The 26,224-nt window shown below is 41.5% G+C and overlaps 1 protein-coding gene across 1 annotated transcript; it reads right to left on the reverse strand.

Annotated features, from left to right (window-relative positions):
* Positions 1–368: 368 nt before the first annotated feature.
* On the reverse strand, positions 369–25,420 carry rtn3 (reticulon 3). The gene is made up of 9 exons (XM_058626325.1): positions 25,110–25,420; positions 17,907–17,954; positions 11,200–13,878; positions 4,413–4,620; positions 3,577–3,715; positions 2,772–2,841; positions 1,983–2,029; positions 1,377–1,435; positions 369–1,265 (listed from the first exon to the last, which is right to left on the reverse strand). Exons 1-9 carry the CDS (start codon positions 25,198–25,200, stop codon positions 1,217–1,219), a joined length of 3,390 nt encoding a protein of 1,129 aa, XP_058482308.1. The 5' UTR covers positions 25,201–25,420; the 3' UTR covers positions 369–1,216.
* Between the last annotated feature and the right edge of the window lie 804 nt (positions 25,421–26,224).

Below are 26,224 nucleotides of genomic sequence, written 5' to 3' on the forward strand. Positions count from 1 at the left end.
ACTCTTTACGCCGCTGCCGCCATCGAAGCTAGCGGGGAGTCAAAGCAGCCATTCTAGTCAATATTAATGATAATAATAATAATAATAATAATAATAATGATGATATCAATAATAATACAAGAAGAGTCAAAATGTACATGTGAACGAGAGATGTCAACACTTTGCGACGAGCAGGCGTTTGGGAGGACTGCCGAGAGGGAACTGTCCTTTCGTATAAAAAGCGAGGCTACCGTGTTTTTCCCGTACAGCAGCAGAGAGGCTGCAGCGGTCTTCACAATCAGGAGTAAATATAGAATGTATAGAATATGAATATAGACACACAGAAAACTGAGCGAGACAGTGAACTAGACCAAATTATCACAGCTGGCTCCGTCTTCCAAACCTCTTTATTTCACCCTGCTGATGGGTTTCCAAAAAAAACAAAAAAAACAACAAACTTAAAGTTCAGTGCAGTGCAGAGACGTACAAACACAAGTGCCTGTGAGGTGAACGCAGGAGAAAACTCATTAAACAGGCCTGTCGTTTTTACACAAAACCAACTTCCTAAATAAATGAACTCATATTTATCCACACAACAGGTCCACGACTATCCACAGTAAGTCCCAAAAGGTTGCTTTTATTTCATTTCGTTCCTTTTTTTAATTTTTTTTTTAATACATTTCAGTTTTTCTAAGTGTTTTTCGCAGCTGGGAGAGGAAAAATGTGTTTGTTTGTTTTTTTAAATCGTACAGACATTTTTGCATTTTGGCGTCGTATACAGCCACGCACACACACGCAAAACAAGCGCCCACCTGCATCGCTGTACACGCGGAGAGACCAGGTCATAGATTCAGTCTAGTTCACTCGACCCTGCCTCCATTTTCTCCCGCCCACAGAGAGGGTGTTGGGGGGGGGGGGGCGGGGTCCGCTTGCGTCACTTCCTCGCTAGCGTTTTGCACTTCCTGTCTGAACAGGCACAGTTCTTCTCTAAATGCTTTTGCAAGTTAAGCTGCGCAGTAGTTGTACATTAAATATTGAGTAGCTCAGAGGTTTATCTACCTAGCAAGGGTCAGTGTTGTAGGGGTGATGGTGGATGGAGGTGGGAGGGGCAGTTAGACTGGCGGGACGGGGGTTAACTGGAGAAAGGAGGGGGGGGTGCGGTTTTAGGTGGTGATGGAGATGAGGATGATGGTGGTGATGGTGATGTGAAGGTTTTTTTTTTTCTTATGGAGGGCGATCATTCAGTTTTGCTGCGCTTCACCGCTCCGGGAAGTTTCTCTTGCAACCTGGAGACGAAAGGGAAAAAAAAAAACACAGAAGAACATGAAGAACCACAGAGGAAGAAGAGCACCACCCTCATCATCGCCGCCCACTCACTGATGACGACAGTCACTCACTTGGCCATCGTGGTGTTGAATTGAGTACGTGCCACGTCGATGTAATGATCAATCTGAGTCTGGAAGAGAAAGAAAGAGATGAGCAACAATTGAAAAACATCAATTTAAATCATTTTTAAAACGAAAATCACTCACTCATCAATAGGTTTAGTCTACACCCTTGTTTTCAGACTCTTGTAACGTACACAATAATCACTTTAAACGTGTTTTCCAAATGAAAATGAGAACAATGATGTAAAAATGACCATTCTCTCCGAGTCCACGAATCATATCGCATTTATTCTAAAAATCGTTGGGCCCTGAAGAAGCAAAACAAAAGCTAGTGTGAAACGCTGCGGCGCCGGCGGCCATTTAGTTTGATCTCACAGTTGCAGTGAGGTCATTCTCTCAGCAGCTGGAGGAGACGGAGACACGCAGAAAGACTTCAGTGTGTGATCCACACACACTGAAGTCACTCTGTGAGCTCGCTGCTCACTGACGACGGCCATGTTCTCATACAACACTGGGGTTGTGTGGGGGAGGGAGGGGGGGGTGAGTGGATGATGATGAGCGACACTCGGTTTGTGATGTACTGATCAGGACCTGGGAGGGAGGGGCCAGTCTCACCTTGTTCTTCTCATAGACTGGTGGCACCGCGAAGAGCAGGATGTCAGCTGAAGAAAACACAAGACATGTTAGACTCACGTAAAGTTTAAGATGACTAAAACTGGACATTTTTGAACGCATGTTAGCACAATAGTCCGACTAAAATTGTACTTGACCATGAAATAACGCGAATAAATCCTGAGCGTTCTTTGGACAAAGAATTTATGCTTTGTTAGCTAAAGGAATTCAACATTTTGAAGTAAATAAATGGCGACAGGAGCTCAAACGGGGGATATCGCCACCTAGTGTAGCGGAGTTGAACACACAATATAAAGCTTCTATACTTAACTTTGACACATAAGCAAGGAAAAACATGAGCAAACAACCTGAATCAGAGCTTTTGTGACTTTTATCACTTCTCTGATCCAATAATGTTCATGCATTTATAATTTTAATGTTTTCATCATCAATCTTAGTGGATATATTGGTTCTTTATTAGTATTTGTATCGTCTGTCCATTTGAAATATGCTAAATAAATTAACTTTCTATATTTTTTTTGTGTGTGAAGATGAGAACATCAGAAAATACACTCTTGTCTGTGTTGAACTCATCATTTATGTGTTTGGTTGGGGTGAGCCGACCTTTGGACACCGCTCATTAGAGACGATCAATTAAAACACTACACATGACACAGCGTGTGTGTGTGTGTCAGTTATTCTGTATAAGAGCGTTTTAGTGGCCATAAGCTCCACTCTCCGTGCAGCACGAGGAATGTGGTATGTTCCGCTGTTGGTTCCCATGGTGCTCACCCAGGATGAGAATGGTGATTCCATTGAAAACAGCTCCTACGTAGGTCAACAGCCACATGACCACAGCCAGCTGAGGAGAGAACAGCAAACAATGAGACTCACAGGGAGGAGAAGGAGAAGAAGAAGGAGAAGAAGAAGAAGACGACAAGGACAACACCCAGCACCTCACTTATATATGAAGTAACAGAAGCAAAGGACAGACCGATGCGGCCTTTTCATGGCAGCCATTTTGACATGTCACAGTAGAAAATACATGGGTGTAAATAACAAAATGAAAGATGGACCAGTTCCATTTAGCTCACTTAGTTTTAGGGTCTATCTGATTTTATTTGTGGTAACATTTTAATCTGTCAAACTGATTTATCTTGAGAGTCAGATGACCAGATTGAACGTTGAGTCAGTCCGATTTCTGAAATCGAGCTAGTCTTAGTCGGACTAACATACCTGGATAATGAGATTCATAGTCCGATTACCCATGTAATGGGTATTAACTGTGCATGTAAATGTACTAAATGTTTCATGGCAGCTGCTTTTTAACCGTGTAATTTGACTCTAATTTATAATGCAGTTGTTTTGTTCTATTATAATCAGGACTACTGGGGTTTCTGCTAATGATGCAGCTCTGATAACAACTCCCTCTTCTCTAAAACCGCAGTTAAAGCGGAGGCGGGGGATGATGCTCCCAGGAGAGGAAGCCTGTCAGAGCAGAGTGAAAAATAGTTTTCCATTATAATTTCAACTAAATGGTCATACTGGAGGCCCGAGGACTACCGTGGTCGGCGGGCGAAAAGCTGCAGATGCTCACCTTTAGGGAGTCCACGAGGTCCTCGACCAGAAAGAGGCGGCTCATCTGCTTTAGGGCTCGGTTGATGTAGGTCAGACTGGTGTCCACGTGCTTGCGGAAAGTCTCGGGGGGGATGCTGACATCCTTATCTATCAGCGTTCTGCAGAGAGGAGGAGGAGGAGGAGGAGTTAGCACAAAATGAGGCTAAGTGTCCGTAGCAAAACTAAAAAAACAAACACTGCAGGGAAGCGTACATAAGCAGCGTGTGGTGACAAGGATTCATGGTGCAACCCACAACAAGGAGCCTGATGACATGTAGCACAACCTGGCCCCTCAAAAAACATATGTTATGTATCAGGAACCTTGTTTTTTAAGGGCAATTTTCTTAGGAGATCATACAATTGGAATTATCTACTTGCGTCACTTATCAAGAGACCACAGGCCTTTATTTTGAAAGACTCCTGTTGTCTCAATAGTGGCCAATAATTGATCGATTTTCCTGAGGAAATGTTTTTCATTTGCTGCTCAGCTCTACGAAACTAGTTGATGATAAAGTAAATATTCCGTGCAGGACACAACATGACGCATGGCTTCTTTGTCGATCGGTTATCTTTGTGACGTGATCAGATTCTGTTGTTTGACAACGTAAGAAGAAACTATAGCTTACATTTTAGAAACTTCATTTGCTCCGCGAGCGTTCTGTACCATTTTTAATGACTTTAATTAAAGTTCTGTGTTGCCATATCAACATTTCAAGTCCCAAAACAAGAATATCATTAGGCTTTTCTTCCCTGAGACTTATAAAGTTAAATACTTGAGAGACACAGCGGCGGCAGAGGCTCTCTCTCGGGTCTTACTTGAAGGGGTGTCCGTCGCTAGACTTCTGCACGGCCTGGACCACAGACTTGTAGATGCGGAAGGTGATGGTGACGCAGAGCAGGGCGAGCAGCAGGTAGGAGACCACGCTGATGACGCTGAAGGCTGCCAGCGACAGCAGCATCAGCATGGACAGACCGAACACCACGCCCGACTTCTTGGGGTCTCGCCAGTGGATCAGATCCTTCACTGCAGAGGTAGAGAGGCGAAGGAAAAAAAAGTCAGTGACTCTATTCCACTTTTACTTTATCCAGAGATAACGCGTTTCTTACGGGTACCATTTCATGTACAACACAAATTCACGTGTGTTTCAGGTTAAAATGACGATAGGTAGAGAACGCGCCCTTAGACCGTTGTAGCTGCCAAATTCCACTGACAGTCACGTCGTTGGATGCCATTCTCTCCTAAATTAGTTTCAACTGTGTAAAAAAAAAGAAGCTTTTACCTAATTTCAAAAAATGTAGATGGTAATAACACATGTGTGCATACTGCCTAAAACCAGCCTTTTCATAAACATAATGGTTGGCAGACATCTGCAGCTCTCACTCTAGTCCTCGTCACATGACAGTGGAGGCTGTGGTGGACGTTACCTGGATTACGTGAAGCATTTACACCTTATTTGGGATTTACATTTATCGGACTTTACTTTTTCCAATATTCAATCCAGCGATTTTAACCAGCATTGGCCCGATACCAATATTGAGTATAATGCCTCATCCGTTCCGCTTGCATCTGACATGGGGCAGCCAAGTTATGACAATAGACCGTGTAAAAAAAGGACGTAGTTTTCTGTTTTCCTTCCTGGAGCCAACCCGAAAGTAACAATATCGTAAATAGTCTGTGGTAAAATGAGCTTCTACATCTTTATGAGGAGTTAATGGTCTAAATCACTCAGAAAAATCAATATTGTAACTTATATTCCAGATTTGGGGAAAATAGATGAGAAAAAAATGGCACATAATGTCCAAATGACAGCTGGTTATAATGCAAAATGTCAAATTCCTAAAATAATGAATCTTTAGGTTTCAAAGCACAACTTCAGATTCTTATGGGGGTGACGTCAGGACTGTTTACCACTCTGTCCGGACGCAATCTGCCTTCGCATGTAGCCTTTGAAGGAGCTGAGGCGCATCACTGAGCAGCAGAGGTCAGAGTATGACGCCTCTGATGCATTGAAGGAATAAGTGACAAGAAAAGCACTTAACTGTAATGCAGAGTTTGTTAAGGAGATTAAAAACATGGGGATAAACACGGATTTTAATGGAAAAATTGAACAGGAGCGCATTAAAGTAAAAATATTGACCTAAAAAAGTTGCCTCGGGAGTAAACAGAGCTCCTAGTCTGCAGCTCTGGCCTAGTAAAACATGAATATGCACCATAAATCTCCTCGGGTGTCAGTGGCTAAGAATAACAGAGAGAGAGAGAGATGTGTGTGTGTGTGTGTGTGTGTGTGTGTGTGTGTGTGTCGATGCCCGCTTCATGTTTGCATGCATGTCCTGTGAGGAGTTCTGCATGCAGAAGTAATAGCCTCTACACACCAGGCGGTTATGTAACGCTGGTGCTGGCAACTCCTTCCCCCCCGTGTTGAGGAAAATGGTGGTATTTAAAAAAAAGGCCTTGTGTAAATTAAAAAAAAAAAAAAAAAAAGTGGTGGAGAAAACCACGTGGACTGATGCCCCAGGGACGATTCAGGCCTCGGTGCTCGAGCTACACTTTAATGGGAACAGACGTTATGTAGGACCCATATAATTGCAATTTTTCTTGACTTTGATAATGCAAAAAAAAAAAAAAAAAAGTATAGATTTATCCTGAATTTTATTTCCTTGAATAAACCTTATGTGGGAACAGTAATACGACTTCAAAAGTTTGAAGTGCACAATGAGCTTACTGTGAAGGATGAAGTAAAAACTCGGGAAAGAAAGAACAGCTTTCTTTTTACAGGGTCATGGTCCCAGCAGTGGAAATGAAAATCACTTTTTTTTTTTTTTTTTTATATAGACAAAAGTGCCCTGACTGCACATGTACTTTACCGGGGAAATGTAATTCTTTAACATGTACTGTAATCTACGGTTTCTGCAAGTGAGCTGGGTTTTACAGCCTTTACATTGGCGCTACTTCATAGATGTGGATAAATGTGGGTGGACGGCCGTAAAAATTAACCACACAGAAGAACATAGAGAGGAATCATCCTACGCTTCATAAATCTAGGTTTTACACTTCATTTGTAATGAATGAACTGGTGATGGAGTAGACACAGCGAGTCCCTACAGCTTTATTATTATTATTATTATTATTATTATAATAATAATATTGTTGCTGCATATGCATGCAACCATGACAACTTTTATCTTAAGTGCATCTTCAATTATTCAAACTAACAATAAAGCTCTAACTCTCTCACACACAGAAGTACATAACAAAACAGCTCATCTCAAGTACACTCCTATTCTTCACAGTTAGGTTTTTAAATTAATAATTCATTCATATAGCACTCATTTACCTAAGTGCAATATTGTTGTATTTATATTGAGACGTGTCTAGCTTGCTTGCTTGTTTAATGGCGAATCGCTGTTGCTGTTGTGTTATAAAAGTAAATAAAAGAATAGAATAACTACATTACTGTGGGGATTTTGAAGCGCGATGCAGCAAGATCATGTGTTGTGCTTTGAAGAAGGGACTCGGCTATAAATGAGGTCTGACTCAAAGAGAGGGCGGAACAATTAATTGTTGAAAAATTGCAATTTGAAACAGTGCAACTGGCAAATCGCAAAAGCTGCAACTACAGTTTTCTGCTTCACAGATACTGATACGCAAATTTAAAAAAAATGAAACATGAACATGGTGGAAACAGATGTTTAGAGCCAAGTATAATTCATGTTTTGATGGTGTTGTCTGGTACAGAGTTAACACTGAACTGAAAGTTGACTTCAAATCCAGTCACAAACAATGATAACGATGTACGATTGTCTCATTACTGCAAATTAAGATTATATACATATTTGATCTACATGCAGTGGTTGTGTTTACGGTGGTTCAGAAGGCCTACTTTGTCAGTTCAGTGCCACCTGCTTCCTGTTGTTGTGTGTGTGTGTAGCTTTAAGAGCAACATAACACAGTGAAAACAGGCCACTGCGCCACACTCCAGGTTCTGCTCCTCCCTGTGGGTGCCAGCAGCAAAGCATGCTGGGAGGACATGCACACGCCCCTGCCGTGTGAGGTGAGGAAACCCTGCTGATTGTTGCCATCTGATTAAAACATTACATGTCGACACTGTCGACTTTTGTTTGCAGCTCGGCCACTGGCACCACACACCCACATCTCTATCCTGGAGTTTGTGACTTGCTTACTCTCCTGCACCAAAGTCCATAGAGAATGTCAGTTTTTAGTTTTTAATTTCAAACTCCAAAGTAACAAAAAGAACACATTGCAGCTTCCTGAAAGAGGCAGCAGGGGAACAACAACTCCTGTGTGCTGTGATGGAAAATCATTGATTTTCTCTGTGGACTTCTGGGATAGGAATAAAGTGGTTTACAAAACAACATAAACTTCAATTAACAGCTGTAAAAATCCGTCTTACAGCGAGATAAAGTAGCAAACCTACAGAGAAGACTTCAGTTCGCAAAGGTTTTCTTAGGGTAAACCTTTTAAAGGTTCCGTCTGTAGGTTTATAGATTGAAATTTAGGAGGTTTATAGATTGAAAGGCTGCCATTTTGTGCTGCCATGTCTCTACAGCAGCTAGAATGGACAAACAAGCCAGCATTTTTTTAAGGGGAAGCTTATTATGAAAACAAAGACTGGCTCGAGCCTCCATCCACACACAAACCCAACACAAAAACCAACTGACGAAGAGGAAATGGCAGAGAGTTGGGTCGAGGGAACCTATGGGATCCTCATCAGCTGACTGAGTGTCAACACGCTTGAGAACAAGCCACCGTAGTTCACAGCATGCTTGAGAAAGGAGGGGGCATTTTCTGCGTGTCTGACACCAAACTATCCCTTGCAGCAACCAGCAAGGGTGCATTTCTTTTTCCAAACTCTGCTGCATTTTTCCGTTTAACCTCATTATAACCCTCTGATAAAAAATGACTGCTAAAAACAAGACAATCACTACAAGCAAGAAATTACAGGCTCATGTGAGACATATTACTGCCAAGCACTGACAGGCTCAGTCTGATTCAAATATGCACATGTGCCTTAACCAATCTTTACACGGAGGATTAAACAATGTGAACACAAGTGGCCTGTCTGCATGAAACTAATCTTTGACAACAAGTCTGGCATTAGTCACGTACACAAAGAAACCTACAGACAACCATTAGATTATTACTAACAAGTACACTTCACCTCTGAAAGGTTGTAGTGGATTACTTTGGTCAAACATTGGTTAGGTGACACCGTTCATGTGCAACACGACGAGAACAGCTCACCTTCGTGTGAGTGTACCCCGCCTAATAACCTAGTGAGGAGCAGCACTGCAGTGAAGTATTAAAATAGAACGAGCTCATGGCTGGAGGGGGAGGAATCTATAACACACGCTCCTCTAAAGAACCCAACAGGGCTCCCTCTTCAAGGCCAAAAGGCATGAATATTCAGTTTTGGATTGTATATGTTTCGTTAACAAGCTTAACACGTATCTTGCGGATTGAGCCGTGTCATTTTATGACTTTGCTCAGCACTTTACCTTACTTTCTGATTGCGACAGCACCAACACTCCCTTGTTTTGCCAACTGCAAGTTTGAGAGCATTCAACACAGATCTACAATGAATGTCAGGATTAATGACTGCATGCCAACCTCTGGGCCTGCGAATGTACGGAATGTTTGCAGAAAAGGGAGGGTACTGCCGAAGTGGCATTTGTAACTCCTGAAATATGACACCTTTAGGGTGTACAAATCTTAAACTGACGCTTTAAGTCCTTCTCCAGTGCTTATCACAGAGATTTGCTCTCCTTTAATTTCCTTGTGTGCCAAGTAAAATCTCTTAAATGCACGTTACTTTTCTTCAGGGTTTTCAAACTCAACAAGGACTAAATAAAAAGTTTGAGCAGTAGTCAAATGGAAACAGATGGCGTTTGTTGTCAGGCAGCCGCCCAACCTGGTATTAACATGTGTCTGGATCTGATCAGACATGAACAGCTCTACTGTTTGCACCTGACGTTACGGTGTTGCCTCCATACAGTTATCACATGTAAATGGATCTCTTTTAGTGAGTCTATATGCAAATAAAGCGGTAGGTAAAAAAAAATGGTTTTAATGGTCTGACACAGAGAAACACGATGAGTGAAACTGTAGTGGGTCAGAGGTCACCCAACACTGGAGTACGTGGACTAGGAAGTATCAGAGTTCACTTTGGTGAATGAATGCAGCAACGCAAGTTCCGTAGATTAAATATGAAGGTGGTCTGTTTGATCAGAAGTAGTTGAATCATCAGAGACAGGAGTTATTAGGTCTAAACAGAGTTATAGTGAAGTAATGAAGCCTGTTGTCCTCTTTCCCACTGAAGACAAAGGCAGCATGTTTGTGTATTGGTGGATTTTCTTTTTGTCCAATGTGAAAGAAGCTAAATACATTCTGGTACGTTGACCTTGCACCAGTCGATCTCAAATAAAGACTGTACAAATATTGCCTACACAAAATCTGGTTTAAATCAGCTTTCACGTACATAATTTTGAGACCAAAGCTGGGCCTCTATGAAGAGAGAAGAAATGAACAAGTGATCTAACTTTTCCCACGAGAGCACGTATGACTACACCGAAGTAATTTGCTTAAATTGTCTTCAGATCATTTAAAAAGATAATTAACCCGGGAGTCAATCGAGATTAAAATCTTTTTTGAGAGAAGTGAACAAGATGGTAGATCATTTCAGGTCGACAAAAACCATACAATTTTACAATTATGTTTTATATAACATGGTTTTTGAGCCATGTCTTATCACCATGTCATGGTTTTTATTAAGTGGACTGTGGAAACTTGCACAAAAGCAGAAACCCAACACTGGGGATTGACTGTACCGCGTGACTTCCAAAGTACTTGCAAGCAAACACTTGGCCACCATGTATATCCCCCCCACCCACTGTCTGTGGATCACTGCCGAGCTGTGAAGGACAGAGGGCAGAAGAGGGTCATATGCTCAAACTGAGTCAAAATCGCTAGACCATATGCAGCTTTGATGTCTCTAAAGCACTCTATACTGTCTTTGGCTGCTATAATATCTGTAACAACTGCCCTGTGTGGACCTTTATGTTTCCCAATGAGCATCTATGACTTTTAAGTGAAAGATTTTTGTTTACTAAAAGGTCGCCCACTAACCAAGTTACCAAAATATCCTGCATAGTGCAAACAAGTTACTAAAATGAGTAAATATATACCGTGATATCCTTTTAATAGTCGCGTATGTTTAAAAACTATCCCTCTGGGATGAGCCGTCTCTAATATTCCTGGGTGCATCAGACATTCTGACACACAAACACCTGCTCCAGTTACCTAACTTTTGATATGGCATTTGATACTGCACATGTGCCATCATGCTGTCATTATTTGCACGACTAACTATGGGTTGTGTTAGTGCATGCCATACCATAACGAAACATGCTCATGATAAACTGAAGCTTCAAAAGAACCGAGATGTAAATGTTCTCCTCTGCAGGAAGTTGGAGATTTTGTAATTTTAGGGGAGCTGTGACACAAACTTTCCGTTTAAAAAGTCTGTCCTGTTAAGGTGATTGCATGTGCGAAGAAGGCCCACTGCCCTAAAAGAAAGGATATTACCTGATAAGTGGGTTAGTATTGCTGTCAAGACATGCTCAGCAAGATGATAGGCTTCAGCTACCCATACATCAATGGCTTCCATCTCTTTGGAATACATGCTGTCGGATGCACGGTCACTTTGGGGACATGGAGGGGTAGAAACTGATGTGAAGGTAGACCGCTCTATTGATGTAGCACTGGGGTTAGCATCGTTCTGGTCAGGAATCTTAGATTGGAGAGATGGTACCTCGTCATCCTCTTGACTGCTGCCAAGCTCTTTGAGAGCACTGATAGTGAGTTGTTCTTGTTCAAAATCCATAAACATGGTTGGAGGGGACTGGTGAATTGGCTGACCAATTTCACAAAGCTTGGACTCAGAGAAAACACCTTGGTGCTGGCTGTCTGGTTCTTCATCCTGTCTAGATTTCAGGCACTCTCGCATGAATTCTACAAAGCTGTCTGCAGCCTCAATATCTGCCATTTCGGGGTCAGTGCTCTCTGGGTCCATTGTTTTGTCAAGTGCAAGGACAGCTGCTTTTGTTTCTTCCTGGATCTTGGAATCAATTTTCTGTGCCCCATCTGCAATGTTGTCTGAAACGTCAGTGGTCATCCACATTTTGAAATCTTGTTCAATCATGCTGCTTAGTCCTTGACAATCATTAAGTGGTGTGAAGTTGTCCAGATTTTCACCATCTTGACTGTCCTCTGGAACATCATTTTTTAAAGAGCTTGAATTCAGTGTTTCACTTTGGATTTCAAAGGAATCAGAAACAAACTGCTCATCCAGCAGAGAAGATGCATCATAATCATAATCAAATGACTGTCTGTCATATACATCATCTTGAATAAAGCTGGTTTTGGAAAGAGAAACTGACTCCACATAAGTCTCTTTCACAGCTATGTTACTACTCGCATCCATTTTGGACTCGGTGCAAGAAACTGGTTTGTTGGGCACACTGTCAGTCCTGTAAGATGTTACCAGCATACATTGTGCTTCATCTGACCATTCGTCATCATTGTCTGGGAAGTCCACTTCTTCATTTGGGAGTTTGATAGTCGAAGGTTCATCATTAACATTGTTGGAAGTCATTTCTGACTTCTTGGATTGATCGTGAGAAATTTCAAATGCTGATTCCTTTGGAACAGTTGGATGTGGTGAGGCCTCAAGCTCAGGCCTAGATTCCTCGTGGTACGTTTCTGGAGGAGATTTGACTATATTGCGCTTGGGAGAGTATTCAACATCAGAGTCTACAGGTGAGGATGGGGGAGAGTAGCCTTCCATGAATTCAGTTTCTAAGGGACGTGTCTTGGGTTGTTCATGTTCACCATCCTCTGGTTCTGGGGTTTTGGTTGCCTCTCTGGCAGAGTCTGTCACAACTTCATAATCCTCATCTATCTCTGCTTCAAGCTCCATTTCCATTTCCTCTTCACTGTAATTTGGCTCGTCTGTCTCAATAACATTGATGGTTGGAACTTGCATTAGCTTCCTCTCCGACTTTGGTGGAGGTACCACCTTTTCTTCATTGGGGAAATCAGGAGCTGCAAAAGCAGGGGCAGGGGTAGGATCATTTGAAAATGCAATATCAGAAGACGAAAGGGGTTCTGATGCAGGAGCAATGACACCATCTTCAATTACAGTGTCTTCTGACTCTCCTGAGCTGTCTGCTTCACTTGCCTCTGGTGGCTCTATATCACCAGTCCAAATAGTCGTCTTGTCATCTGATATTTTCTCTTTAACACTCATGTCACTTTGCGGGGAGACAGGAAGTGGGGGCGACCCAGAGTTTGCATGAGGTGCAGTTGAAGTTGGAACTTCTGAATCAACATTTGTTCGAGCCTGGACGCCTGTTTTTTCTTGCTGATCCCACACATACGCTGTTGGCAAAAAATCAAGGTCAAACTCAGACTCCTCCTCAACACTTGGCTGTTTCTGTGCATCACTAAAGCCATCCTTCACTTCCAAAGATTTGATAGGAGAATCCATGAAGGCATCAGGGACACCAGCAAAGGCAGCAGGAGCAGCAGGTATTACCGCATGAATCACCTTTTCCTCTTTTGTTGTAACACTTTCTGAAACCACAGTGTCTTTCATTAAATCTACGGCATCAAAGTCTGGCATGGGCGGTAAATGAGCCTTCATCCATTCCTCTGTCTCTTCAAATTCATTCACTTGTCTTAAATCTCCAAGTACTTCAAAGGGGGATTCAGGTGACTCCTGATCAGCAGAGCCTTCTTTTTTTGAGATACCTGGCAGAGTCTTTTCAATGGGAGATTTTGGAGTCTCAGTGGTATATTTGTGAGCCTCAGTCTGTGACTTTTGTGTCTCAGTCGGTGACTTGGTCTCAGTCGGTGACTTTTGGAACTCAATGAGTGATTTGGGGGCCTCAATGGGTGATCTTGAGGTCTCAATGGGAGGTTTTTTGGTCTCAATGGGGGATTTGTCATAATGGCGATCTCTGAAGTGAGAGTAACCTCCATCACTTTTAAATTCAGGTTCCTTCTTTTTGGCTGCAAGAGCTTCCAGTGCTTTTATTCGCTCTGAAACAGGAGAGGTCTTTATTGGTGAATCTGGCTGTCCATCTGGTGGCCCTGCTTCACTCCCGTAATGAGCAGGTGTGAACGTGCCAGGTTGAGAGGGAAAGCGAAGGGATGTTGCGACACCTTCACAGGGCTTTTCGGAGCCCAGGACGACTCTTTTGTCTGCATCACCATGCATGAAGAATGACAGCGAAGAGGAAAAAGGAGGGGAGGTCATACAAATCACAGACACTATACTCCCATGCACTTCTATCAATCAGTGAGAGCTTACATGTCGCAGCCCAAGCGGTCATGCATCATGAATATGTAATGCAGATTTATGTAATAAATTGGAGCATCACTTTTTGCATGCTAACTACTCAACAAAGTTACCTTCAAAAACAGTAGGTGAGCCAACGTAAATAATCGCAATGATCAAATGAAGCAGCAAAAAATAAAATCCCACCAACTTTAATTCTTGTAAATCACCATGTGTGGTATGGTGACTACATATAAGTCACAGTCAGTATAGCAGTTGTAAATAACTTGCTATACACTTGCAGGCTGAGAAGCAGTTTCTTTTTGATTATTTCATTAACAAGTACATCTGAAAAGGTTTTGATTTGGCAACTATTCTGTTCCAGAAAACCTTACAAATACACTTTTTGATACTTTTGCTAAATAAAAGGCATACATGTTAATGTTAAGGCTGACAAATGCAAACCTGGACATTCATGGATATTTCAAAAGTATCCACTGGCTCCCCAGGAGTTTCTTTTTTTTGCACATATAAAAGAGTTTGAGCTTCACGTACATCCAGGAATCACACCCTCCATTGCCATAAAAAGACAGGTTGGGCAAACATCTGCCCCGTCTTCACCAACAAGCAGCAGTATGACTATCCATCACCAGCTTTCTAAAACCACAGACAGAGCATGAATTCTCAGGAGAAAAGAAATGCAAACCTGGTCAAAATACCATATTTATCATGTATTAGTTTAAGAGCTGTTTAAAATGGTTCAACCCAGTAATTGGATATCCAGTAAACGTGTCCACACCTGCCAATCATGTCTGTGCTGAGACAATGCGATTTTATTCCACTACTTACAGATTGGCTTAAAAAGGCCCTGTGAGGCAAAATGACAATATGTACTATACAAATAAAGTAACAGTGACAAACAAGTCACAATAAATTAATTTGCAATTGTTTTCTTTGCCAAACATAAAAGGGAAAAGTAGGAATAATAATAAAAAAGATTTCCACCACCACATTCATTATTGTGGTCACTTACTCAATAATTAGTGTTGGTTTACTGCCCATTATACAGTCAGCAAGATTACGTAATGATCCGACAGCAAAATGGGAAAGAATATATGCCAAGGGTTAGAGAGTTAGATAATATTGCTGCCATTGTGCAATTTAACAGGTCATATAAACACCTGCTAAGGGTAATATTTTCAGTCACTATGGTGTCAGAATGCCCCTGGCAGAATGTGACCCCTGGCTGTCCAGAAATCCAGAGATCTGCTCAACAACTGTTCCAATAATCACATGATCCCTTTCATTACATATCCAACAACAAGCACCTCCATCTACCAAATGACAGTGAATTACCTGACACATATAGAGACTGACAACTAAAGTACAGATCATTTGGGATATAGATATTCCTACATCAAGTGAATCCCACAATATTAGCTGAATTTTCAGCAGGATCCCATGACCCCAACCCCTCCCCTCCCCTCCCCTCCCCTGCCCATGTATAAACACAGACCTTTCTGCTAGAGCCCAACTTAACCCAACGGCCTCCTACCCTGTGCCACAATACAATGCCTTGTTCAAACCAGGCCACATGAATGGATTTTCCATCTCAACAGAGTTGCAGTCTTTTGGCTCTGCACTTGTAAACAAATTCCAAAATGACTAGTGCTTTGAGAATACATGTAGGGATGATATGCAGAGCCAAGCGACCAGACACTACTTTCAACAGAAATACAACATAGACAACACCTTTGCTTAGAAATGGGCCACTAGCCAGTTGGTCCTTAAGGTCTTTATGGCTTTTATGCAATCTGCTTTCTGTAGTCACTGGAATGTGGCTTAGGTATCAAAACCTTTACTTAAATTAGCAGAAACCTTCTTTACACTAAGCCTGGGTGTTCATTCTTCACCGGGGGATCAGCAGTCACACTATAGTCATACTACATGACTTTCACAACTCCTAGGGATACACCCCACACTACACAATGAACTGTCTTAGCAATGGTTAGTCTTTTAACAGTTGTAGAGCTCACACTATTAACTCGGGACAGGACACACACTACTTGATGTTGTATTTCCCTCTTTGCTTCTTCTGCTTCTTGTCCGATGAACCAGAGTAATTCTGTTTGGGTTACACCAACTGTCACCAGGTCTGGTCTATGATTAGCTGGGGTGGCTTGAGTTGTAGCAGATTCAGATCAAATTTGAAACATCCTTGAATCAGATTGGAGCTTGAGACACATCAAAAAGGTGTCTGTGAGTCACAGAAGTTTGCACCTTTGAATATTTCACACTTAGTGAGCGAAAATCACGTTCTGATCGGGGTGATTGGATGCAAGTTGCAAAACTCATCGGCAACCGGATTATCGCGTAATGTGAGAGCTAGGCTTCAGCTACTAGACATTGTCAATCTTTTTTCACCATAATGGGCACTATGCAGTTATGGTGACCACTAATGAGACTGTAAGTTGTAAGTGAAAGCTAAAAATTGTAAGTAAATTGTGAGTTGAGCTTAATTTGCCAGAAATCCCTATCATGATACAACCAGTTTGGTTTGGCAACAATGCATTCTACATGAAGTTTGATTAATCATTAGAACAATTGGTGCCTATGAAATCAATTAAGACTGTAATATTAAGAGAATAAGTATTGATAAAACACATGCACCCAGTCAGACATTTTTGCTGAAAAGCAGTTGAGTCGGTAGCAGTTCAAAAATCTACTGGGTCCTGTTTCATTTGTCATTTAGCATTGATAGACTGTATGCTTGTGTCCTAGGTGAGGAATGCTAATGTGAGTTGCTCATGTTTTCCTCTATCCTAGCCTAAATTTAACTTTTAACAAGCTCTACTTTCATTGACTGCCATTTGTTCATACTTCTTCAGACTACAAGAAGAGACTCCCACGGATAAAAAAACACAACTCAAAAAGAAAAAAGAGGCAAAACTTATCAAAGAAAACCTAATTTTTAATTCTTAAAGCAAAGATGTAAAACATGCACGAAGCCTAACAAGCTATAAGCAGATAGTGGGGTGGAGGGCGAGTGGAGCAGCCACAGGAAATGGCAGGCTCAGGCCACTGGGCAGTGGATGGTATCTCCAGTGCCACTCATCCTCTGGGACCTGGTTGCTACTGGGGCTGTGGGAGGGGGAGGCCGGGATACTAGGGCAGCAGGAAGGAAGGCAGGACCATCCCCACGAGACAACCTGTTCCATTTTTAGGTCCCTACTCTTGTGTGCACAGTGTGAACTTGAACGTCTCAGCTATCTTAAAATAAGGTGGCAATCTTGGGATTATCTTGAACGTACAGCGAGGGCTGCTGACCTAAATAATGCTTGTTAGCAGGCGGTGAAGCCTGAAAGGGATCCGACTGCTAACAGCTGCAGATGCTACATTTTAAAGGTCTAATTCCTGGCGTCTGTAAAGATTCTGCAAGAAAACACTGCTGTAACTTTTAATCAGAGTCCTATGGCTTTCAATTTGCACTTGTAAATAGATATGTAAGCTCTGCTCTCTGAGTTTCTGGTGCAGCTCAGACGATGACTGTGCAGATGTTACTGCAAAGATGGCCGTTTGTGGCAGGAGAAAGGTTTCAGCTCAAGTTGCAGCAGTGGTGGGGGGTTGTGAAGAAAATGACCAGTGCCACATGTCACTGAATATGCTGCCTGGCTAAATTACAATCCAACGTCCAAGGATCTTTGTTGGACACAAATGGGAGGAACATGACAAGGTATTTTGAGTAAAGGTAAAGCACGGTTGAGCTAGGGAAGGAACTGGAATTAGGGGTATAAATCGTTATATTGCGGATTTCTTTGCAGGTGGCTATTTTCTCGACTGTTACAAGCAGGAGAGGGGCACTAGAGAGAGGGATGAAGTAGCAGCAAGCCAGCATGAGAGTACAGGACGGGAAGGGGAACAGGCGAGCAGCGTAAGAGAACCATACACTTGCCTTGAGGAGACTGAATGAGAGATACAGGCGAAGAGGAAAGAAAGGAATCTGAAAAAATAAAAAGGACAGAAGAATGATCATCCAAGAAGAAGAAAAATAAATATCTCTCCACTGAACCCATTCAAATAAAAAGGCATTCAAATCAGATGTCAACTTATCCAGCCTTAACAGCTCTATTTCATACTGCAGACCAAAATATCACTCAACAGAAATGCCCCATGCATTTGCTGTCATTGGTCATGTCAGTAAAGTTAATGCAACTTAAATGCATGCACTTATATTTGCTATGCAGGTAATTTACATTTCCTCTTCAGCACTTATCATATGGTTTATATAGTTACAAGAGAGACTAGCGAGGTGCAGTAATTTCACATAAACTGTGTGGCCAGAAGTATGTGGACAGTCTTGTCCTACATACCTGTCAACATACTTTTGGTCTGCTACCTTTTTTTCATGGATTGGGCGAGGCATCCGAGATCCATTTGAAGGAAATTTTTTATGCTACAACATACAATGATGTTTTCAGCTATAGATTTCCCTTTTCTGTTTGACCTTGTGAGCACAGAATATTTCCTTACATAGTGCTGTGCTCAACCTCAATCATCAATGAATCAAACTCTTATCCTGTAACTTTGCTGCAGCCCTGATAATTGCTGCCCTTGAAGCTAAAGTGGGCATAAATTAACATCCCTTTTTTCCCCATTTCATGTTTGGAGACATTTAGTCTTCATCCTGTAAACAGCATACATCAGCAAAAAGAGAAGGTCGTTGGGAGTTCATGGCTCCTTCTCCTTCTTCGGATGAACTGGGAATGGTAGAAGAGAAACATCTCCACACTTGTAAATTTCAGTTTTCGGCTCTGCTCTGGGAGGTTTTGGGTCCCTGAACTGAAGCATATCGGTAATTAAGAGGATAGTTAAGTCCATTTTCCAGGCTGGATCCTAAAACGGGTGGTCACCCAAGGCTTATTATGCTGCAACGCAATGGAAAGTAATAACAACTAAAGCCAATCACATGCATGCTGTTCCTCCTGCTGAACGTCTTAGATTCTTTCACTCCACACAGTTTGCAATGCAAACTTCAAAAATGAGCAAACTGTGCAATAGCTTCAGGTTGACTCTGGGGCGGTGGTGGGGGGGTGGGGGGTGTGGCATCTTACTTCAGTTTACCTTAACAGGAGTTGGTACAGGCTCAGCAGGTTGGGGTTGCTGTGCCCTTGCAGCGCAACATTCTTTTTCTCAGATTCACAGAGCTGACACTCACTCACTCAACATGCCACACCTTCACTTTTTAACCAGACTGCAAGCTCTAAATTAACTCTTAACTCGTTTCCAGAGGCAAAATTGGAATGGTAAAAATACTATACATTAACATATGAAATCCACTTAATCAAACCCTTCCAACCCGACATTACAAAGAGATGTCACAGCAGATGACGATAAATGTGTTCACAATAGTCACAATAAAATGTTTTACGTAAAAAGAAATATTTGCTGTGGAAGCAAAAACAAATGAACCAATGATCTTGAGGACTACATTTTACACATGGGAGAGAGAAATATAAAAAAAAGGTTTGATTAGAGATGTAAAGATTACCGGTATGACGATAAACCGCGGTAAAATTCCCGACGGTTATCATACCGTTTCAAATTTTAATTATCGTTAAAACCGTGATTGATTACCGAAAAACTCACAGTGATACTGCTCTTTTCCTGGAGAAGCAGCAGCACCTGAACGGCACTCGCATGCGCACTCGCAACACGGCTGAAGCCACCTGCGCTCCAGAGATTACCCCCCGTAAGATCAGAAGTCTGGGCATATTTTGTATTTTTAAAGGATGTTGAGGGTAAAATAATTGAAGACAATCAATCCTTGTGCAGAAAATGCAAAAAAAAAATCTCCGTGAAGCCACTTCCAATATGATGAGCCATCTCCGTGACCACCACACAACTTTTCAGCGGGTAAGTCAACAAAAACGGGATTTCGGAATAGTGGGAAACGTCATGGTTTGTCTCGCGAAAGCGAGTAGTGTGCAGACGACACATACCGTAGCAGACCAAAATGTGTTTGTTTCTGTGTTTTTTTATTTAATTTTTATGCTGTGTACGACCGCTGCTACTTAATTATTATCCGACACAGAGTGAGGACCTGTGTGTGTGTGTGTGTGTCAGTCAGTCAGATGATAATTATTATTAATATTAATAATAATAATAATAATAATAATGATAATAATAATAATAATAATAATAATCATATAATATAAAATATCTTTTTTTAAATAAAACTTGGTTAAAAGATTTCAGTGTGTGTGTTCAGTACTTTTGGAACATTTTGAACACATCTAACAATACCGTGATAATATTGATAACCGTGATAATTTTGGTCACAATAACCGTGATATGAAATTTTCATATCGTTACATCTCTAGGTTTGATTAAATACAAACTAGACGAAATTACCATTAATGCTCAGTGTTACTATGGAGCTGAACCAATAGAACAAAAGCGTTAATTTGGTTTTGCTGGGCTCAAACCAAACCATCTTGTAAACACACAGAGAGAAACCTCGGTGCCCCAATTTTGAGCTATAAATTCCCTCCACTTATGGTTTCTACAGATGGCGATAAACAGAGTCTTGGCTTTTCAGCTGCTATATATGAAATGGACATCGCCAGCTTGTCTCCAACTCTGTCTGCTCTTTGTAGCCAGCCGGCTAGTTCTTAGACTATTAAAAGCTCAGATAAGAGGAACTGCAATTGTAAGTAGAGAGAAAATAAGTTAACCTTTATTACATTATTTTGGTCCATTTCTACATTATAACTCCTAAATATAACTAGCAGTTGCTTTCCTGATGATTTGAAGGATGAATGTTGCTTAGATTATGATAATATTACAAAACAAATCAATATTTTTTTATTCTGCTATTCAATTATAACATAAATATGCATAACGTTCACTATATACTCTACCTTTAAAATACCATATGCATTATGCAGTAGGTTCTCTTTTCAACTCATGGCCTGAAACAGATTATGTTATTATGACTCACTTTAGCAACAGTCTGCTGGATAAAAGTAACCTTTAATTGTTAAGTCATCTTTATATAAAGCACTTTGACTTATTTTCGATTCACTTGCATAACCATAACATGAACATACCTGGAGTAAAAACAGACCAACCAAGAGCTGGGCAGCCACAACGAAGTGCTGTGTAAAGATTCTAAAGATTAGTTGCATTGTTGGCACCAGTTCTGGTGCGATCACTGTCACTAAGAGCAGAGTATGACTGTACGTCTGTGTGTGTGTGTGTGTGTGCTGCTGCGCGTTTGCTCTAGTGTGTGAGAGTTGCCCCCGACCCTCGCACACAGAGGGTGTGTGTTTGGGATTCGAGGACTGGAGAAATATATCGTAAAAACTTATCATTTTAATCAGAAACAGAGCTGACGAGACAAAAACGTGCAAATCATCTTGTGCGGCAACACGTCTGCACGACTAGCATACTTTTGTTTTTGTGTGGTTTAGGGGAGCCACTGTTGTGGTGCAGTTCTGGTGTCAAGATTTAGGGGGATTGTGAGATGTATTAAGCTCTGCAACAATAACTCACTCCGGTCATCAATAATCAAGTGCTAAGACCCATGTAATATTTGCACAACTTAAATATACTTATTTATTTCCACATACTGGTTATAAAAACTAAAAAAAAAATACAGTGTAGGGAACTGGTAAACAGAGACCACAACAGTCAGCTACTGTATGTCTCCATTTTGTTTATATATTTAAAAAAAAAAAAATAGACTCCCTCAGTGTAGTGTCCTCTTTTATTCGACTGGATTCAGGATGGTCACAATTGGCTCTGGCCTGGCTGTCACTCAGGGATATTTGAATAAGTCGAGTCTTTTGAGCTCAGCACGGGGCAAACGGTCAGGTCTCGTTCACACTGAAAAGCAGTTGTTGCAGCCCTGTAACGTGACATTAATAAACAATGCTCTTAAAATTAAACATAAATATAAAAATTGATGTTTCTAAACTCCGGGACCATGGCCTTCTTAAGCTTGTGCCTGAGTGGAAGAGACGGTGCAGCAGGGTGGGTCGACTGCTGCGCTCATCATCTCTGCCCTGATGCCCCAGCTCTCCTGCGCTGCCCATCCCTGAGGGCTTATCTGATTGCCAGTGACCTCTGTGATATGGTCTGCTCCAGCAGCGAGCAGAGGGAGGAGGATTGACTTGGCAAGACAAGTAGAGAGAGGAGGAGGAGGCTGAAAGAACTCCATGTTCTTTGAAGCTCTGATGGGATATTTCACTTTCAAGTGCTTTCAAGTGATCGGTGAATCAGAGACACCGATGTAAGTCCACCGACGGGAACGATGCGTGAAAGGACAGGAAAATCCTACCCTGTCTGGCCTGTGTGGAGGGGCCTATTTTTAACAGCCAGATTTAAGATCAAAATGTGTTCTCGAGTATAAGATTTGTGATGCTACCGACTACAACAACTGGCGTTTGGTTAGAGCTGCTCTTTAACTCTTCATGGGAAATCTAGGAGAAACTTATCCTACATCACATTAACCAATCAGCAGGAAGAACTACACTAAGCGGCAGTCTTCTCTGATTGTGAATTAGGCTGTATTTTGATGAATAAATGCCCCGCCCCCTCACCAAAAGTTAATTTTGGTTTGGCCAATTTCTCCACTGAAGACTCTTGTGTTAATGGATCGAATGTAAGGTTTTAATGTCTCGAGTACAAACAAAATCAACTGTCTATATCCATGTATGAGGAAAACCTCAAAACAGAGACTGTCGTTATCGCAACCATGTATCAGTACATTATGTTTAAAGTGTTTCACTGAAGAACAGCAGCAAAAAACGTTTGCCACCGTTTCCGATTGTGAGCTCCAACACAACATGCAGAGATTGATTCCACTGCTAATTTCCCCTGAAAATCCGATGCAATGTAGTTTGAGAAATTAGGTCCCCGTGTTGAAGTGTGCCACTTCCTCTGTGACTAGTGTCACTCATCAGTGTGGCAGAGAAATGGGACTCATCTGCAGAAACAGGCAGCAGAGGCAGAGGTCGTTCACCGTGACATCCACAGACTGAAAGACAAACCTTGTATAGATGGCTGTAACTTCTACCACAATAAGGACGAGATTGTATTAATCTATTTATTCTGTTTTATCGCAAGTGTTTGCTCAGTAACATCAGTCTCTGTAGTCTTGAGGAGAATCTTTTCCATGAAATGCGTCAATGTTGTGACGTAGGGAGAGGGACACTAATGGCAGCTATGGACAGCAGGAGTGGTCACTGATTCCTTTATGTAAAGGGTTATATTGATTAAAAATGACTAATACATGGATATTATTAGCACATGTGAGGTCCTAATTTATGTGAAATGTATATTTTCACAATGGACAATTTTTGAATAATTTTTCTCCCATCGCCTCGATAATGACGACTTTGAAACCAAAATGGTAACTCCCTGGAGTGTTATGTGCCACACCCCAGCCCTGCCGTACCCAGCTGACACCCACAAACACATGTGCCATAATTCTTTCAAGCTTTTAATCCTTTTCATTAACCGAACATTGCTTCTCAGGATTGTCAGACGTAGCGTAGTGGCTGATTGATTCATGCAGCTCCAGTCAGACAACTTCAGCGTACATATAGATAAATGCATGGGACCAAATGAAAATTTGCTGTCACCATTTTCTGGATCAAAATAATTGCAACTCTCTAAAATGAAGATGATTGTGAAAAATATGCTTCAATACAATTTTTTAATTAATTCTTAAGCGTAAACAGGTGGAGCCCTTTGTCTGTAACCTAGCAGATTAACCTAAGATTTCACAGAATGAGGACAAACACTGATGAAATTGTTCACATTTCACAGACTAATGTTACAAAAACACATTACTTATGTCAACAACAAAAATGTTGTAATGTTACAAATATAAGTTACTATGGATACATGTTTTTGAGAACATTTTGTGAAAGTGAAAAACAGTAATCTCTTACAAGACCAATAACATCATGAGATCTTTGAATGACTGGGGGGGGGGGGGAATGCAGCATTTCCACATGCAATAATAATTATTTTAACCTTTCACTGATATCGCAACAATGGAAAATCCCCACAGTTGACTTTTTATCAGGATGTGTGTTAAAATCATGTATTGCCCCATCCCTAATACACACACTCGCTGATGACACAGCTGCCACTCCCTGCCACAACCTGACAATGTGGCCCTGGTAAACAATACTGTGCCTTTGTTTTGATTTGGCTCATCGAGCCTGACTTGAAAAACTGCAAATACTGCACAGCAGTGAACATGATAGTCAGTGACATGAAGTTATTATTTGAGAAAAGGGTGACAGCAGAGAGCGAGAGAGGGAAAGAGAGAGAGGCTCATGAGGCCTGATGCTTTGTTCTGCGTATGACTACTGTTGTGCTGATGACACAAAAAAAGAGCAATGCACCTTTAAGAGGTCCTCCCTTCACTCCCTGGCAGTTGCCCAGTAACAATGCATCTGCAGTGCAGAGATAATGCTCCGTCACACCAAACCTCACTGACAAAACTGCCATGTAATGTCTCTGCACTTAACAAAAACAGACACAGCTGTAGATCGTGGGAGCACAGAGCAATTTAAACAGTCGTTGGGATGCATACAGACATTCGGCTACCATTACACGCCTTTTTTAATTATGTTTCAGAATAGACCCATTATCATCAATAACACCATCTACATTAATATATATATGTGTTTAATTACGCATTCGGGTGAGTGGCTGTATTATTCAGTCACCTCATGCTTTACAACAAGGGCTACAGACTGAGCGTAACAAGGCGACATGGTTAAAATTGACAGATTCGTGAATGATGTTTTGTTTGGCGCTACTGTCACTCAAAGACAGCCGCGTGCCGTGTGGGCAGGCCCGAGACAAACATGGTCCATCTGTCTGGATATGTTAACTAGTACCACAGGTGTTTCCTATATGAGCTGAAACAATACATACACAGGCCGAAAACACACATACAAAAAAATGGGAATAATTAACCTTAATTGGCAGGTCCATGCTTCTATGGACTAGCCAATTTTGCAAATATTAACATGCGTTTTAATAACAACGAAACATGTTTGTTTTAAGGGAAACTATGGACAGAACGTTAAAATTAGCATTGTCGCTAACTTGACGTGGTGCCATTTCTTACCGTTAAGCTTTGATTCTTTGGCAGCAGAGTTTTGCCCATCGGCTAACCCTTGCGACGACGTTATCTGCGATGACTGAGTCGTTGGATCCATTTTTTCTACTGTCGTATGGAGACAAGTGCGCACAGGTGGTGAAAATGACTGTCGTCTCCGCTGTCCCTTGACGGTGTCAACGTCGTCTGACTTTCCTCGGAAAATACCCCAAAGAGCGGGACTCGGCTCTGCACCTTAACGCAACGTCCGAGCACTGAGGGAGAAACGGCGGAGGTGAGAGGAAACAAGGCGGACTGTGGAGGAGGGGGCACCAAACATGGCGGAGTGAGAGGCGTTCAATGACTCCGCAAATACTCCAACATCTTAGCTTTACGCGACTTGACATGACTTTGTTCAAGTTTTATGACGTATAAGCCCCTTCGAATTATATATAAAAACGTGTTTCTTCCTGTTCATGTGAATCATAAAAGACGTTTAAGTAACTATTATTATCAATCAGGTAGAATCTAATTGTATTAGATGGAATTTGCAATTTGTTGAACGGGGTAGGGGAAATATCCGACGGTACTTGAATGCGGCAAAAAAGAATATTCTTGAACAGTCACCATGTTATATTGTGTAAAAATGACGTTTCATTTGTTTATCTTTGGCAAAGGAGTAAATTTGTTAAAGCTTAATTGTGTATTATTGGTAAACAGAACCTCCTTGTATTGGCTAAAGATAATATCATTTTTTTTTATTTATTTAAAACAAAACTGTAACATATGAAATTGTAACATATGATTTAGTTATTGTTAATGCATGTATTATTGTGTGGAGGTATCTGTGCATAACAACAGATGACACAAATCTTCACGATGAAGAGGAATCCTGTTAAAATTCAAAATTAATTGAAGAATTTAACCAATAATACCCTGGTCATGTACAGAGGAGGGATAGTGAGTATATTAGTAGAAGGATGCTGGGGTTGGAACTGCCAGGCAGGAGGTCTAGAGGAAGACCAAAGAGAAGGTTTATGGATGTAGTGAAAGAGGACATGAAGTTAGTTGGTGTGAGAGAGGGGGATACAGAGAACAGGGTGAGATGGAGGAGGTTGATTCGCTGTGGCGATCCCTGAAGGGAG

The sequence above is a fragment of the Solea solea genome, chromosome 3 (genome assembly GCF_958295425.1).
Source record: "Solea solea chromosome 3, fSolSol10.1, whole genome shotgun sequence".
In the NCBI taxonomy this organism is placed as follows: domain Eukaryota; kingdom Metazoa; phylum Chordata; class Actinopteri; order Pleuronectiformes; family Soleidae; genus Solea; species Solea solea.